The sequence below is a fragment of the Pieris brassicae genome, chromosome 6 (assembly GCF_905147105.1).
Source record: "Pieris brassicae chromosome 6, ilPieBrab1.1, whole genome shotgun sequence".
NCBI lineage: Eukaryota > Metazoa > Arthropoda > Insecta > Lepidoptera > Pieridae > Pieris > Pieris brassicae.
The window spans coordinates 9,646,331-9,664,783 of record NC_059670.1 but is presented as its reverse complement, the minus strand read 5'-3'; the positions used below and the strand labels follow the sequence as shown (position 1 = coordinate 9,664,783).

Here is an 18,453-nt window from a genome sequence, read left to right as displayed (position 1 = left end):
ATGTTTGGAACTTTTGTTACTTTTATTTTCGTGTTCTGTAAAAATGTACTGATGAATCAAATGTAAAAATTTGACAAATCATGGGTCGATTGTCATATATATGATTGTCATTTTAAGTGGTAAATATTAAATAATTTGTTGTTTTTTTCATTTCAATTTCATGTAAACTTATTGTTTATACTTATTCATTTATCGACTAATATGTTAGCTCAAGAATCACAAACCGAGCCAAGTAATGGTAACAAAAATCGAACTCCAAGGTGATTAATGCATCTTTTATTAGATGAATTACATCTAATAACTATCGTCATATACATTATTTTTTAATATTTTTAGTGGTTTTAGTCCTTCCTCTCTATTGGTCACATTTAGTTGAATAGTGAAATAATCTTAAAAGTTCAAGCTCAGATCTAATGCAATTAAACAAAATCAATTTTAGATAATAAGTTGAAGTGAAAAAATTGTGCTTACTACTGGAATTATTACATCAGTTAACTAGTATTGGTATTATTGAATGAAAAGGATATAAATATAGCCTTAATAAGATATTTTTATCGATGATTAATAAACTAAAATAATTGTTTATGACTGATAACTCCTGACTTAATAAAAATATATTATTATTTTCAGCCGATGTAGAGAATGGGAACGTCAAAGGCGTCTTAAATTCAATGAAGCAATTGCTAAATTAGGTGAATTAGTACTGACTATTAATAAAGAAAATGGAGATACTGCAAATGATAAATCAGGCAGCACTCAATTTCCTAAAATTGAAATTATACAAAAAGCTATAATTTGTTTAACAAATTTTACACATGAAAAGTCAAAGCTGAGTAAGTTTTAAATCTTTTGTATTGCCCAAAAACAATAAATCACAGAAAAATTCTATCAAGTTTTATATTTCATTATATAAACTTGACTAGAACATTAAGTACATCATTTATATTTCAGAAGCTGAAGTTTTAGCATTGGAAGTGAAATTGCAAGGATTTAAAAAACTAAAATGTGATACTAAAGATGAGTGCGTTCAGGTTACTCTAGGAACAGGAAGAGGTAAACAAAGTATGTATAAACCATTTTTTCATAATCCTTAAAAAAAATAATGTAGTATACAAAATTTATAACAATGTATATTCCTTTACATAATTCTGTGTAATTTATTTACAGATAATAAATACATGAAGCTCTTAAGGTTAAAAAAATGCAAAAATAATTTAGACAACAAGGATGATAAACCACAAAAATCAGGGAAGGATCCTCCTAAGTCAAGAAAAGCGTTAGGACAACTACCTAAACTGTTGCCTTTGCCAAGTAAAAAAGGTAAGATTAAATTGCTCATGGTATTAGTTCTTTTTTGTTTACTTTTTATTTTGATTCTTTATATTTTAAACAGTTCTTTAAATATACAAACATTGAGATAATGCAACTCGTATAATTGTGTAAATGTTTTCTCCGTGTGCTATGGAGAATTTTTTTATTTATTACATTGCATGATATATTTCATTTCAATTTAAATAACTACTGTAGCGGAATGAAATAATATTTACATCAGATTTTTTAATGAGTCCTGTTCTTGTGTACAGAAGTATATTGGAATTAATATAGAGTAATTTAAGAATTAACTGCTGTTTTGTTTATTTAGGTTAATATGAAAGCCAAATTGAGTTTTCGTTTTCAGAAAATACAATTGTTATGCTGCCAGCAACACCATATATATTTCCTCAAAGGCCAATTTTATTTCCGACTGCAACTCCAACGTTTGTTTTACTAGATACCAATTTACAATCACTGAATAAATTGCCAATTGTTAATAGAAATATACATGATATTACCAAAACTACAATGGTAAATGTGCTACCTATATCTGCATATTCACGTCCCTTATCTGCTGCAAAAACAAAGCGAAATAGTAAACCAAAAAGTACTGTTAAAAAAGGAACAAAGAAAAAAGATGAAAGTAATGTATCTCAGATACCTGTCAGTACCAAAGAAACTTTAATTCGCGAAACAAGTAAAGATGTTGAAGAAAAAAAGAAAACAGACACTGATAGTTCAGCAGGACTCATCGAACAATCGGCAGAAAGCACGAATACGGTGAATACTGATTCTTCAGAAAAACAAATCTCAACTCAATCTAACTCGGTCAATAATACAGAAGTTCCTAAAGAAACAAATACATCTGAAGAAAATTTCCCTGCCAAAATATCGTCTGAAAATCAAGAGAGTATTAGTCAAATGGATAAGACTTCCATGCCTCTGAATACAAATGTTGGAAGTCATGCAGTTCCTAACACAAAACCTGCAGCAAATGAACCAGCAACAACAAACAAAAACACTGAGTTCAAAGATAATAAAGATCAAATTCAGAAAGATTCAAAATTACAAAATATTTTGCAGCAGCCGATATGTGAAAACGTTGATGCAGGCAATGCTAGATTAGAGTTAGCAGAAGAGTTTCTGGCTGCTTCGCCTACGGCTGCATTTCTTATGTCGTTTCCATTAGTTAGCGGTAATCGAGCTGACAGTCCCAATGAGGAAACACCACAGAGTACAAACTTGAAAGAGAATACTTGTAGAACAGAACTGCCCCCTCAGAGTTTCTTCGAAAAGCAAAAGCCGAAACCCATAAGTAAACCTCAAAATGAAAGCATTAAAACGACAATTGCTGAGAAAAATCAAAATCCCAAAATCCTAAATAAAATTGCAGACATTAAACCGCCCATGACAACAGCAAATGCGAGTGTCGGCAGTGAAAATCCTTTCCTTAATTTACCCCTCCCGACGATTGTTACCACAAATTGCAGCATAACTGATTCTTCATTTGGCTTAGATTTCGATTGCAATGTAAGTAAAGCCCCGTCGAACCAACCCGCTAATTATGTCAGTAGTAATGCTTTGTTCTATAAAAGTGATCCGTTTGCATCAGTAAAAAACACTGTTTACAGTACTAGTAGCCTGTCTTCTGGTCATGAATATAACAGTCTCGGTCTGTATCCTTGCGCGGTAGACAACTACTCCTCCAAAAATAAAACTGACTTTCCTAACATTGACGAAAATCTTATGAAGATTAACTCATCTAGACTTACCTATGATATTGATCTGGGATGGTCACATAAAAGTCTTGATTTCAACTGTACGACAACATCAAATTCCCTCCACAAAGATAATATATTTACTTCAACCCCCTCGACTTACTCTAGCTCTTATAATCCCTTCAATCCAGAATTCCATGCTTCTCTATCCAATGTAGCTAAAAAAGACTTGTTAACTAGTAAATCGTCCACTTTTACTGAAGCAATCACTAGCTTTTATTCCCAGACCGGGAACTTATGGGCTGACGATGTGAGTTCCATATTTGCTAATGCATCAGCCACGAAAAATACGCTTTCAAAGAACCAACAGTACACAGAACCTAATCAAGTCAACAGTAATGTAAAGGCCTCGAAGCAGTATGATTCCAAACATAATTTAATAAATTTAGACAACCATAAATCTCACACAACGGTCACAGGCAACCAACATAATGTATCTGAGAAGTATACGAAAAAGTCACCCAGTAAAATGCACATAAATTGGATGACATCCGAAACCAGACCTTCACAAAACAATTGTCAACAAATTCAGTCAGAAACCAAAGAAAACTATAAAGCAAACTATGGCCACATCAACGCATCGAGAAAAGTGGGTCAAAATGAAAATTATTTTCCTATTAATATGCATCATTTCCCATCGCAAAATAATCACGAGGAATTGCAGATGTGGCCGCCAACAAAACCCGCAGGAACAGCGGAAATCAGTATTGAACCACCGCCAATTCACTTGCCAACGTTAGTTGGAGATTTAGCATTGGGGCCGCACGAAAAGAAAAGAAATGATTTAATCAACAGAGGTATATATCAAGCCGATCAAAACTGTTCTAACTTCTTCTCTGTCACTCAATTGATGAACCGTTCTTCCGATATTCCAACTTCGCGGTCACATGCAACAAACATTGAACAGAAGCCCAATACAAAACACAATTTAAGCCAGATTGTGAGCGATACCAGCCGCAAGTCTATCAATCCACGCGAAAGCAATCTTCAGCACTGTTATGGATTCGGTGAAGCTAAAGTAACCAATAACTTTGATGCACTAAACCAGTTCTCGCATACGAAGTCGAAAACAAATAAACAGGAGAAGAATGCCAAACAACAAAAAAATAATTATTCCGCTGAAGCGCTAATACGCGGTGGTACGTGCAGTCAAAAAGTGCACGAGAACAATACAAAATTTATAATACCATCTCAAAAATTTGGTGATTTTAATGTTACGCACGATACAAGCGTAGCCCAAGTGTCGCATTACCCACCACTACTGGATTATTCGGAAAATAGTTACGTCGGCCAACAATATTCCACCACAACATTGTATAATTCAACGGCAAATACAATGCCTAATACATTTTATTCGAATTTTATGCAAAATGGAAGTAACTTAATGCCCAGTAGTTACACAGGTGGTCCGTTTACCGGTGAATTCGTAGATTATAACCAGTCATCCGAATGCAATTACGTAAATCACAAATACGACGACATCAAACTCAGAAACAACACAAACTTTCACCAAGACAAAAGCACAAGAAGAGAGGTCGCTAAACACAAACTTGATTGCAAAAAGGAGACAACTAAGAAATACCCCACAAAACGATCGAAAATTACCACAGAGTCTGAAGAATGGGGGGAGAATACAAACATATTGTGGCAGAATAAAGGAATGAATAAGAGACACACCAATATGATGTCAGAGGAATTACAGTTTCCTAACCTCATAGGCAATCAGATGCCCACACAGTATCAACCAGATTTTCTCAATACCCACCTCATGCCTTCAAACGTTCAGAGTGTAGGGTCTAATGTCCACGGCGAAAGGACTTCATCAACATTCCCTGTAGCTTCGCGGAGTAACTTCAATCTCAGCACATTGTTTCCAGAAATAACAATGGTAAGTAACATTTATATATTAAATCTTAGATTATGTAAAATGTTGGCTAAGGTTTCCTAATCAAAACGTATTTCTATTTTACATTTTCTCAGGCTTTTAGAGTTTTATTATCATCCTAAAATATAATATGATTTAATTTGTAACTGAAGAATTAGTACATGACTTTTTAGTTTTACGTAGAAAGTACTGGGTCTGGACATTAGCGAATTTATACATTTAGCTGTGAAAAACATATTGAAATTTTACATAGATGATTTTTTTAAATAAACAACAAATTTATAGTGAAATGAAATGATTATCAATAAAACCCCTATTAAAAAAAATTTCCAGTTAGGCCGCGAGCAGGAAAGATGGCGAAGAGTTCTCCCTCAAATCTTTCCAAAGATTCTTTGCAATTTTTTAAAACCTTTACTTTCTTTTTAACGCTTCCAGCAATTTATAAGAAAACTACAAGTTTTTTTTAATCTATATTATTAGAATATAGTATTAAAATGATACTTATCCTTTTGTTCCAGAAAGTGCAATGATAGACTGTAAGTATACGCTATGAAGACACTATAACTGTGATTACTATATTTTATTATAATTATTTAAATAAAGTAATGTTGTTCTGACAAATATTTGTTTTACTACCTACCTTAACGAAATGGAAATAAATTTCTTTAACGTAATTACGTTAAATTTTAGTAATTTTGTTGTACTTTACATTACATTTACATTTCGTGAAAGAAAAAATAATTCTGCAATATGTAGTAAGTTATTTAATTTTAAAAAAAATCATCGGGTCGATTGCTTTCATTACTAAAGTACCTACTCGTCTGTCTCTTCATCGTAGAGTATAAACAGTTTTATAGTAAAAAAAAAACACAGAGTGCTTTAGTTTGTATAAATAAGGGGCGTAGACTATAATATTCACCCAATTTACTATAATCCTATGTATGAATCTCTCTGCCAAGCACCGTGATCTCTAATAACAAAAGATTTACAGAAAATTTATAGTGGGCCTACTACAACTACGTAAGAAGGTTTAAAATAGACTTTTAAACAACAATTTCTAGAATTCATTAGAAAAATTTAGTGATATATACGTACATGAAAGTAGAATTTGTTAATGTATAATGACTGCCGCGTTATTGATAATAGTATTTTCGACTTTCCAGTACTTTATACCACATATTGGTAAATTTAGGTATAAAGAGTCCCTGGGGGGTGGTCACGAAACGTTTTACTTTTGGATACAGAGAACGTTACGGTGCGTTTCATGGGGGGGGGGGTCCAAGGATCTCCAAAAATTGCGTGACGTAATACTTGAACGCTCCCTTGCTGGAGAAAATTGTAAAATAAATTATGTCCGAAAGTCTTTTAATATTTCATGTAAATAAATAGCCAATTACACTCACAATATATGTGCCTTCTATACAATTTTTAAAATCAGTTCAGTAGATCTAGAGTTTAGTATAATACTATAAATAAGTTAATTTCTCCCGTACATCATGACTATGACATATATGGGAGTTCACACTGAGTCTCGATTCCGAATATGACTCTAAAAGTTCAGAAACAAGACTTAGCGTGAACTCGTTGTTTCTAAACATCACCTAAGTGTACTAGTTATATTTTGGAATCTATTGCACACTTACTTTCGAAGCACTCCACAAAGTTTAGCTCAACGTCACGTCACTCGTCAGTCCGTTGTAGACGTCAGACTGCGAACGTTGTGCGTAGTAGTGTATTGCAAACGCGGGAAAACTTTATGATGACGAACGGCAGATTCGATTTTTAAATTCAAAAATGTGAGTGTGGACTGTTGTCAGTTAAAGTGTTGTGAATCAAATACGATGATTTTAACAAATTTAGCAGCAGTTTTGGTAAGTCTTGTATTCCAAGTTAATTTTACTTTTAGTTTTAGTAGTTGCACTTAGCAAGTGTTTCATTTGTTAGTATAAAGTTTGTCTAAAAATAACTAGAATAATAAACATAGCGTGACCTCTTTAAGAAAAAGTTGCCTGTTTTCGATTACCAAACTACCGTATAGTCATAGATTTTAAATATAAAACCATAATCCTACACTTTTTTTAAAGTATATATAGTGTTTTAACATAAACAACAACTGTTGCTCTAACTATCAATATTTTTTATGTAAAAAATGATTTCCTACAATAGTTTTTAATTCAGATTAAACCTTTCATGTTAGGTCAACCCAAAATTTTGTTTTACTAATCAGTCTTTCAAATACAAAAGATGCACAAATAGTTACCAAACAATATTGTTATAATATAAATTGCTAATAAGATAAACTACAGTACGTTACTAAACTATTAAAACACTCCTATCTTTACTAATATTGATTAATTTATTATGCGTTTTAAAACAATATTTACCTTTAGTTTTGTAAAAGAGAATCTATTATAATGGTCATGGACTCCCGTTGACAAGCTTACTGACAAACACGCGATTGGTATTAATAATTTTAAATTTTTGAAAACTAAAACTAATTTCGATATTCCTATTGTAACTATTATAATGGATTTGCGATTGTATGATCAAAAAACTAAATAATTAAATACGAAACACGCCATTTTTAAGAAGTCAAAGAAATATTATTACTTTAAAATATAATTGACTAAGGACCCGACAGAAGTTGTCCTGTCTTAACTATGAATCTTGATTTCGAATTGGTATATGCTCTAAAAAAAATGATATCGTTACAAAAGTCATGATTACTTAATGTGGTGGTTAAGTATTCTTAAATTTTATAATTTTCCGCGCTATTTGCCTAATTTTTTCTTTTATAAGAACAATTCCTTACAATAACCAACTCAACAAAAAATGTGAAATCGGTCCAGCCGTTCACGCGTGCTCACGTCGACCATGGGATATCGGGATTCATTTTTATATATAGATTAATTCAAAACCGGAAAGCAAAACATTAGTAAATCTTTAACATTGTTATGTAATGTAATTTTGTAATTACATACTTGTGGGGCCCCTACATATCCCATAAATAAAACTGCGTCCTGCGAGTTCAGCTTGGACCTAAAATTGTAACATTTCAATGGAATATTTAGAGTGAAGTCGAGTTTATAATGCCTAAACTTTTTAGCTCGATTAATCTTTTTCACGAAAACGTCTTATGCAAAGGTCTCATTCATAAACGTACAAACGAAAATTTTGTGACTTATTTGTTAGAGAAACAGAATTCAAATAGTTATGAATAATATTAATTAGGGTGTTAATTTATATAAGGACTAATTAATATTATATCAAGGCTATATTAATATTATAAAGAGGAAACATTTGTATTGTATGTCAGCCATTGGACTGTTACATTATGTAACATAGACTATATTTATTTCCAAAATTTATAACAAATGAACGTCTACATAAACTAATTTGACACAAATTTACGCGATTTCAAGTTTATAATCGAGAATGGGTTGTATCGAGGTAGGCTTGTGATGTTTTACACCTAAATAATATTACATACACCTAAACTACTATAAGCAATCTCAGTTCTAAACAAATGAGGTCGTGGCAAATGACAACAACTCAACGTGTTATGGAAGAAATATCTACAGACCTTTAAAATGTGGGAGATCCCATGTCCATACATATAAAATTTTAGTGGAATTTATTTGTTTATAATTAATAACTAGAGTATGTGTGGAAAAAGAAGCGACGTGGAATTTGAGGTCTCTACAGTACTAAACTACCTTTTTTGTTACGTTAACAGCACTTACATCAGAATAGTTCGACAGTAATCATTATGATACTAAATATGACACTTATGAATAAACGAAGTGAATTTATAATTAGAATTTTCTTTTTACTGCCACAGTTCTCTTTCCGCATAGACCATGACATCCGGAAATTTGGAAGAAGGATTGACAATTTAATCATAATAAACCTTCAAGCCCTTTGCTTGAAAATAAGCTCTTACATAAATCTTAAATAAATTATCAATTTATATACAGTATAATTTGCGGGTTTTTAAATGTTTAATAATCTAAATTGTAATGAAGCAATGACGAATTTAGGTTTATTTTTTATCATAACAAAGGTTATATATGAATTTCAATTTCTGTTTTGTTAATCACATTTTGAACTAATCCGGTGATCAGTAATTTGTGCAACGTACTACGCCGCCACAATGCGAGCGACACATATGATATGGAATCGAGACTTAACCCCATTTGTCAAATCCAATACGTTTTTGACACAACTAAGTCATACTCAGCGCTGAGACTATACTCTGAATCTTACCCTAATACATGACAGTATCCTGTCGACTTGCCATTACAAGCGTTATAAGGCACACAGACATAAAAATCTGAAATCCCGGGGTACAGCCTGCAATCTCAACATTAGCTAAATCAAACTGCCTAATCTTAACGATATGACATATCTTTACATTTATGGATTTAGTAGGTACTATTATACATAGTTTTCACTTGTTGAAAGAGATTGCGCGAGAGTCGCATCGCAGTCGGGATCAGACAATAATCGTAAAACGATACGGGTTTAATCCATCTACTCTATACGGGCAAGCAAGTGTTGAATACAAATTACGTGTTACATAGCTTACAAAATCAAGTATCTAAGTAAACGATTTATAGACGCAATAATAATTATTTTGTACGAATTCGGTTTACCCTGGGCCTATTTAGTTAAGATTTATATTGTATGATATGGACTTTCTATTCGATAAATTTTATCCCTCTACATTACTTAGTTTAGATGCCCCAAATATTTTTTAAATCAGGATTTTAAATAAGCCGCGTATATCAAGTCACGCGGATTAAGTTAAATAAATTTTAATAAGTTTAGTAAATACAGTGTAGGTATTACATCGTGCGTTCGGTGCATTGACGCAGTGACGCAGCATCAACAACTGTGTCAATGCCACCTCAGTACTATCCATCGTAATAATTCTTATCGACCTCTTCGATTATCGGAACATAGCCCTCAAAACATTCATAATAAGAGGAAAAACTCCTCTCTTGTTTGACCTTATGGATCATTACACAATCTTTAAATTAACTGTTAACGAAACTTGTGCGTTAAGACAGGAGTTTATTGCTTTATTTACTGAATTAATTATGTATTATCTATATATTACATAATTTATATACAATACGCAGAATGTTTCAATATTCAAATAAGATACCGGTTTTGAATTTAGAAAACAAATAACACATAAGTTCTGGTTTATGTATAATATTGTATAAACAACAATTTCCACAGACGAGCATTAGTATATGTTTTATTTTAAAACAAGTTTGTTTTGGTTTTTTATGTACTATTATGCATACATATGGCGTAATAGCAAGACAGCGTACAGTCGTCTCCATACTATGAAAAATATAAATCTTATTACAAAAAAAAAAACATTTCAAAACATATTTTGAACAAAGAGGTACGCAAAATATTACATTTAATAACTATACATCAAAGTTTTGTTATTAATCTAGGTGACGCATTGGCTAGACTTTACTCGATGTTCTTTGTTAAACGTTGCCTTTGAAAGGTCTTTGATAAAGCCTTTTAAGTTAATATTTATTTTAAAGCAGTTACCAATGTCCACAGTTCTAGTCCACAAACCTAGCTATTAAAGTTTCTATCTGTTACATAATGGAGTTTGTTATAAGGGCAGGGATCACTTTTACTACCTTATCTTCCAATAGAGATGGGGGGGGGGGGTTGACTATATTACATTTCATACCACGTTCGTTTTAAGGCATCAGTGAATTTTGAGAGACCTTTATCGATATTAGGTGTTTTAAGTAATTGCCAGACTAGTATATACTTATATATGCTAGTTTAGATAATTTTAAGTAAGTTAGCCATAAATACTGAAACAAAGAAAAAAATATCTATTTCAAATAACATTACCTTTACAGTGTATTAGTTTAATACCTAAATATAAAACAATTTAAAATATAAAAAGCTTATTCGAAATGGTCTCTATTGGTTGCAATACAGTCATTTAAACGTTGAGGCCAGATATCAATAGTCACGCACTCTTTCCATAGGAAAATTCTTCACTGGGAATCTTACAGATTGCGTTAGGGACTCCAAATTGTCATGGCGTTTAGAGCAAGCCGTACTCTCTTAAACTGACTATGTATCATAATCTAGCGGATTAAGTCGGATAGTGCCCACGTTGCACTCTATCGTCTAATTGAAAAGCTTCCTTAGAGCTTTGAGCATAGATACGGTCATATTGTTTGTTAAAATGTTGCTCAGTTGTAAAAAAAATCTCATCCGTGAACAAAATTTTTCGGTGACCTCCCTTTGCGTACCGCTTCAGTTGTTTTGGTTTTACCACCCTATTCTTTTTTAAAATAACAGTTAAGAAATGACTACCTCTCTTATAAACTGCAAGTCCTAAGTCATCTTTTAAAATACGCGACATGGTTCTAGGTGTTATCTTCATCTCCCGAGATAAAATCTTTTGCTTTCGGACAGGATTTCTTCGAATTCTTTCCCTTAATGCTTTGACTACCTTTTGTTGAACTAAGACTACGTGGACGACCAGATCTTTTTTTGTGAGAAACAGAGGAGGTCGCGTTGTATCTATTAATAGCGCAGTACACATACATTTTACTAATATCAAGCGTTTGAGTTTTAAAAATTGCATTTGGCTCCATACCTACTTTGTGTAATGGAATGACAGCGATTTGGTTCTCTTTATCAACCCACTCCATTTTAATATCGCACAATATCAAATGACGTCAAAATGAGAAAACCCAATGAACAATGATATAAAAATGACAACAGATTCTAAATTCCAATGTAATATTTTGTTAATTTTCAATTGTAACAGTATTTATGGCCAGACTAAGTATACTATTATACACATAAATATATTACTTATCCTTGTTGAAAATAGGCCTTTTTTATTTACTGAAAATTACCAAAATTCCGTCGGCTTTGATATGACTCGTCATATTTCAATTAGATAAAATCGTTAGTTGGCAATGTTACTAAGCATTCAACGGAAATAGCTAGCCGTGCGAGTGCATTTTGTACCTATATGTCAAGACTATTTCTGACACGTCGACATAACCCGGTTATAGTTGTATAAATATCTCACACGATGACTATTTATAAAACTATAGCACAAGATACTTAACTATATCTCTATTAGTATGTTTCGTAAAAAATAGAAAATAATTGTTCATTGACAGTATTTCAAACAAATAATTATTAATCCAAGAAAATAACATATTTAGGACGCGAGTGCCTTTTTCTTGAGGGTCACAAGACTTGATACACCGGCTGGTTTTAATCAACCTTTCATAATAGCTTAATAAATCTATTTTTGTTTTCTTTTGCCAGCAATATTGCAGGGGTCCAAAAGAAGAAGGCAATCGCGTGCTTGTCCAAAAAGGTTTCATTTTTATTTATGAATTTCAAAATTAATGCCACAGAGCAGTCATTTTGTATTTTGCAATTGCTGCGTTTTACATAGAGGCCCTAATCACCAATTTCACCTCTAATAATTGTCTGTAGATTTTAATATAATGTCGATGTATAAACAAGATTGGTAAACCAGTAATCATATTTTTCTCCCGATGACGTATTTACAGCATTTCGGGGTCTATAGAGGCCCATGGGCAGCAGGTCGCTTGCTGGGTAGCACCAAAACAATACGGGATTCAAAGTATTTACATTGTTTAAGATTTAAGGGGCAGAGTTGCTTCTGTTGCAATTATAGTTCTGCTTTTAAAACTCGGACATTAATAAAAAAATCTCTGATTGTACCTCTATTTATTTACATTATTAGTGCAAATTAAATGTGTACAAACAAACTCATTAAACCAGTTATCTATATACATAAAAATGAATCCCTATTTTCCTTGGTCACAGCATCACAAGTGAACGGCTGGACCGATTTCGCTTATTCCTTTTTTTGTTGTGTTTGTTATTGTCAGGAGAAAATTTATGTTATATTATGTAATCAGGACTTTTGTTACGATGGCAAATTTTTTTTTCAGTGCATAGCGCTTTTACTATTCAAACTTTTTTTATGTAACCTTATGGCGTTTGACATAACATTGACAGAATGCGGCTGCAAATATCGTCAAAGAGGATGTAAGAAAAATGAATATCGTTAGAAAACAAATGCTTTGATGGCAGTTATTATATTGATAAAATACATTTTAAACAGTTAAAGTCGCTAATTGTTTGTGGCAATTATCTTGAAAATTCATGTTTTTCACTTGGCCAGTTATATGTCGTCTGTTCCCGTGTCGGAATACCAACAAAACAATTTATATATGCTTTAGAAAAACAAACAAAGAATATTGTATATCATAAAGCATTAGAATAATAAACAATTTGTTTCTGAAATATTTTTTGATCGATATCAATATTCATAGTTAAGACAGGACATCGTCTGTCGGGTCCGCTAGTAATATAATAAACAAACGTTTTATTTCGTACAAGTTCCTTTTTCATAAACAATCAAATTTAAAACAAACCTGAGTGCATTTTCCGATCCCGACAAAGACCTCTTCCAGACTCTTCCATTCTGCGCCTACTCGTCCCACTCTTGACCAAACCTTGCCTCCAACCAGTTTTAATTCATCCTATCTCTTGTAATGTCTGCCTTTCTTTCCTTTATCCAGTTTTTGTGTACCAACTCATTATAGTTTTACTCCACTTCTCGGCTTTTGCAAGATGTGTCCTGTCAATCCCCACTTGTCCTTTCGAATAATATGCAATGTCTTCTATACGTGTTGTGTTCTTTTTTCTATTTACTAAACTTCTCTCCATTGAGAACCATTATAAAACATTAAGTTACAATGAATATTTACATAGAACTTAAAGCACCGTTAATTATACGTTGCTTTGTTTACGATTACGACTTATTTTATCGCACAAAGCTCTGACCCCCAAAACAAGTTGGCAAACCATTAAAAAGGCTCATAAAATGTATTTAAATGTTATACGTTTTAGATTAATCGATTTTTTAATGTTTGCAATACTTGTTATTCCTCCTATTTGTATGGGGCGTATATTATGAAAGTATGGGTATAACTTTCTTAGTAAGAATTTACAATACTTGCCGTAGTAATAACTTTAGAGGCTATATACTCAAGATAATACATTTCATTTTTTTCATCAATCCGATTAATTTTGCATTTTAATATAGAGTTCAAAGAATGAACTAATCAGTTCATACTGTTTTATATTATTATAGATTTTTGTATGTACAAACGAATCAATAAGTACAAATGTAAATTCAGAAATTATTTTACCATTACATATTCACTGAGGCTAAAAAAGTACCAAGATAAAGGGCCATCCGTGCGAAGCCAAGGAGTAGTTAGTTATAATTCCTATTAATTAGAATTAGAAGCTAAAAGTATACAATAATAATTTCTTAAATTATTGATTGTATTGTATTTCGTAAAAAAGAATATATTAATCAGATATGCTTTATTTCACAATACAAAACAAAACCCCGTACAATGTACTTCGTGAGTTGTGAACCTGTCGTTCTGCAAACGAGTTTCGGTGCCTGCCATACATTTAATGTCATTGCGTAACACTTGGACGAATAATCGTAAGACATATGGGTTCCGTAAATATTAAACTACTGTCATAACCTTATTGTGTGGTAACAGTAACACAAATAATGCGTTAAACAAAACCTGTAAGTCTATGAAAAATTAGAAGTTTATTTTTGCTGTTTCCGAGACCGCTTCAAATAGAAATTCCTGTTTAATGAATAGCTTAAACATGAAAGCTATGGAGAGTTCCTTGATTTTCTTATTTGGTGATTACGTCAACAGTAATAATTTCCTTTTTTACACATTCTATGCTTGAAAACGAAATGCATTTTCGAGGATTCCTGCAAAAACTTTGCTTACTTTTGCTGACAAGATACATTGCAGTAAATCTGCTTACGTAATACTGTACGGTCCCTTAGTACAGATATATGTATATATCATTCTAAACAGTTTCAAACACAAAAACCCAAGCTCTTATTGCTTATATCAAAAATGTATGCTCTCAAAATATTCTAATAACTAAATGTAGAACATTATAGTGAAATGTTTTTTAGAACGACACCCATAACATTTTTATTTTAATATCGTGTGTAGATTGATTTATAAAAATTCCATTAACGAAGATCGGAAAAAAGTAAACACTCACAACACTTCAAAGTACCTACTTTATGAGCAATATCGGAGAAATGTTAGTCGCACGTGTACGGAAGATCCGACTAGTTTTAAAATTACAATTTCGAGTCGACAATTCTCCACACGTTTTATTACCTTCCACTGTCTGAAAAGTAAATGAAAGTCAGTGAAATCGAAAAATAAACTTGCCTTCGATTTGACTGAAAAATTGGTCTAGGGTTGGAAATGCTGTCATCTGACAATTTAAAATTCGAATTTTAAAGTCTGTATTCTTTAAACGATTCATAGATGTTGGTATATTTTCATTGTTAATTTATTATCTGTTCTAACAATTTAATACCGGTTTATTTATTGATACGTTGTTTTTATTTTAAATTGGCAACAACCAATGGGCATACAAACAAACAAATCGTAAAGGCAGTCTCTTGTCTGCCCAAAAAAAAATCACGATTAATAGATTTTTTTTGCAGTCTCGCTGTTTATGCCTACTGAGTTTGGCCATAAATCGTTCGTATGGAGAATCATTCACGTTGGGCTACATCACTGGGTCGCAGCGACGGCCTGGAGATATGAACTACCCAAGACCGGGGAGGGTCATCTCAGGTAAATCATTAAAATACCACCTTTCTCATGACAATAAAAGGATGCTATCATGGTGCCAAATTGGGAATTAATATCATGCTGGAATGTTTTTACTAGCGTTACTGTTGTTAAAAAAATAAACATCAACACATGTTTTTTTCTAAATTACTGTAAAAAACACTTTTCTTCAAATTCCGAAAAAAGCAGCCGCCCATTGAATTAATTTTATAACACAAATTAAAACGATCACTTAGCATTCGAAATGCAAATTAAACATGTTTAGTATATCACTTCTTGTAATTGCAAAGTAACCTGTTTGTTAATTTGATTACGATACATTTTCAAAAATTGAATTAGGTTCAAATTTCAATAATGGTACCTATGGTTGTAAATTAATTACGCAATCAAGCTAATTTGTATTTTTAATAATTATTGCTTTTTTACTAGTTTATATATATTAATTGTATATACCGTCAAAATCTGCTATAACGCCATCGAAGGGCCTACTCATACAGTTCGTAAAAACCGATAGTCGTAACAGCCGATGACGTTGTTATTAAGTACCAAGTACAATTGAATTCAGCCGGGACCTTTGATTTTGGTCAATATGACCGGTATGTTGTTCTAAACGATGACGTCGTTAACGGTTTTGACTGTATAATACTTGCCTAATAATGGCGGATATCTTGTAACAAACATGATTCAATTCTCCCCGTTTTATATTAGTACAAAGTTGTTGAGCTGAGCCAAGCCAAGCCGAGAAATGATGAAATAAAAGAAAGAATGAAAGCCGTTGATATTTTGACGATATTTAAAAGCTCCATAGATCCATTCCTGTGTATATTTCACTGAAAAAATATCTGCACAATGTCTTTCATCCAAAAATATTTTTAATAGTAAATAAAATCTTGAATCTTTATATTATAAATTATACAGGTGCAATACCTATGGCCATTGAAGAAGTCAATGAAAAGCTCCTTGGGCCAATGGGACATTCTTTAAACTTCGTAGTGGCCGAAACATTTGGACAGGAAGAAGTCTCTATAAAGCAGGTAAACGCGATGATGTAACTGGTGTTTTATCAGTTCCGTTCAGTTCAGAAGGTCACCGAGGAACCCTCGGGCTGTGTCATTAGCTAAGTATAAATAATAACCGAACGAAAACTATTGTTTATAGTAAACCATAAAAGCTTTAGAAAGAAAACTTTAACGGTTATCAACGTGATTATATTATTAATCATGGTCAATGAAAACCCATAATAATATAGAGAGATGTACAATTTTTAAATATTTTAAGTTTTACTCCTAGTTTTTGTTTATTTGAAAAAATAAACTCTCAGAGAGAAAGAAGTTTAGATACCTAATCAGGCACTGATATGAGACTTTCAACAAAAACTTATCAGATTGGCCAATTTTAAATTTTTAACATTCTTTACAGCTTTTTGTAGACTTTAAATTTGTGGATAATAATTGTTACTATCATCGTTCCGATGAAAAATAAAATACCTAAGTAGCATACGTTAGTAAAAGTTTTAATATTTTATTTGTAATCGCAGAATTATGTTACAAACCTATAAACAAAATATGTAGTTATACTATTTTTGTTTATTTCCAACACAGATATGCAGTGTATTATGAATCTACAATAGTACAATATTATTAAGCTACATCCTAATAATAACAATAATTAAAAATTGATGTATAAAAAAATCATAAAAATTTAAAAAGACCCTGTGGCAGTACCAAAACAAAATTACATTAAAATATCTTTACATAATTTACGTTGTGAATTTGATAGTGTAACAGATGAGAAATGGAAGCATTGACAATACTTATTCGTAAAACTATACACTACCCGTGTCCCTATAAAATAGTTTTACTCACTGGAGCGTGAATTTTATTGGCTCCAGAACAAAGCGGAAGGTTCGCCACTTTATTCTTACGTCATAAAACCAAGACTCTATATTTATTGCAATAAAAGTACACCTCAATTAATACAACATCTTGGTCGAGATTAATAGGTCTTTCATAAAATATATTTTTTGGAATCCCTAGTCACGGAATTGATTATATTTGCTTGTAATTGGTTTTAGTGTATAACGATGTTTTTCATTACCGGAAAAATCCGCTACGAGTGAGAAGCTTATCTGATGTATTGATAATCACAATGTCGATAGGATCTTTTGCTGTGGCTGTAATATGCACGGACATTTATTTGGCATGCTCTTTAGAAGGCTCGAAGGCTCGTTGTGGAATTTACCAATCAATCGTACGGCAGCTGGTTACACATAGTCACTAATGACTTAAAAACAAACTGTTTCAACTGTTAAGACTTTTAACTGTAACGAATGTTGCTTGAATTATATAACAATAAATAGAAATATAATAATAGTATTAAATCAATTTTTAAAATAGGTACGACAAGTAAACAGTATTCGTACACAAACTTTGCGTTTTGTTTATAAATAAAACAAAGCCGTATATCTAATTCCAAAGTTTTAATATCTTTTATATTTTCATTAGTGTAACAAAATCGACACGGTTATTTGTGTTTTGATATATTGACAAACAAACAATTTTTCTTTATTCATTTTAAGGAAATATTTTTCTAACAAACTTGAAGTGTACCATTTGTTTGGACACGTCTTTGAACAGGTGTGAATTGTATACAAGTACAGAAGTCAAGTCATTCACATCACGCAGCACTCGGCACTCCAGAAATAATTCAACTGAGAAAC

General features: G+C 32.0%; 2 protein-coding genes across 3 annotated transcripts in view; both read left to right on the top strand.

Annotated features, from left to right (window-relative positions):
* The first annotated feature begins 134 nt into the window (after positions 1-134).
* Positions 135-5,598, top strand: LOC123711132. 2 transcript variants are annotated; one of them, XM_045663549.1, is made up of 6 exons: positions 135-260; positions 631-833; positions 952-1,062; positions 1,168-1,320; positions 1,679-4,980; positions 5,496-5,598. In XM_045663549.1, the coding sequence occupies exons 1-6, from the start codon at positions 202-204 to the stop codon at positions 5,505-5,507; spliced, it is 3,840 nt and encodes a 1,279-aa protein (XP_045519505.1). In that variant the 5' UTR covers positions 135-201; the 3' UTR covers positions 5,508-5,598. The 2 variants fall into 2 exon arrangements, with proteins under 2 accessions (XP_045519505.1, XP_045519506.1); XM_045663550.1 differs by lacking the exon at positions 135-260 and having other exon boundaries at positions 699-833; positions 924-1,062.
* A 1,087-nt stretch (positions 5,599-6,685) lies between these two features.
* The window catches only part of LOC123711314 (speract receptor), a 50,222-nt gene continuing 38,454 nt past the window's right edge, over positions 6,686-18,453 (top strand). Inside the window, exons 1-3 of the mRNA XM_045663830.1 lie at positions 6,686-6,848; positions 15,605-15,737; positions 16,653-16,768. Coding sequence (XP_045519786.1) covers positions 6,819-6,848; positions 15,605-15,737; positions 16,653-16,768 — 279 coding nt within the window. The 5' untranslated portion in view covers positions 6,686-6,818. The remainder of the gene's footprint in view (positions 6,849-15,604; positions 15,738-16,652; positions 16,769-18,453) is intronic.

Bases quoted from the DNA above. Each gene is read 5' to 3' on its own strand.
- LOC123711132 (XM_045663549.1), top strand. From the start codon at position 202: ATGTTAGCTCAAGAATCACAAACCGAGCCAAGTAATGGTAACAAAAAT. The intron at 1,063-1,167 runs GTATGTATAAAC...ATTTATTTACAG, and splicing joins AACAGGAAGAGGTAAACAAA to ATAATAAATACATGAAGCTC. The intron at 1,321-1,678 runs GTAAGATTAAAT...TTTCGTTTTCAG, and splicing joins GCCTTTGCCAAGTAAAAAAG to AAAATACAATTGTTATGCTG.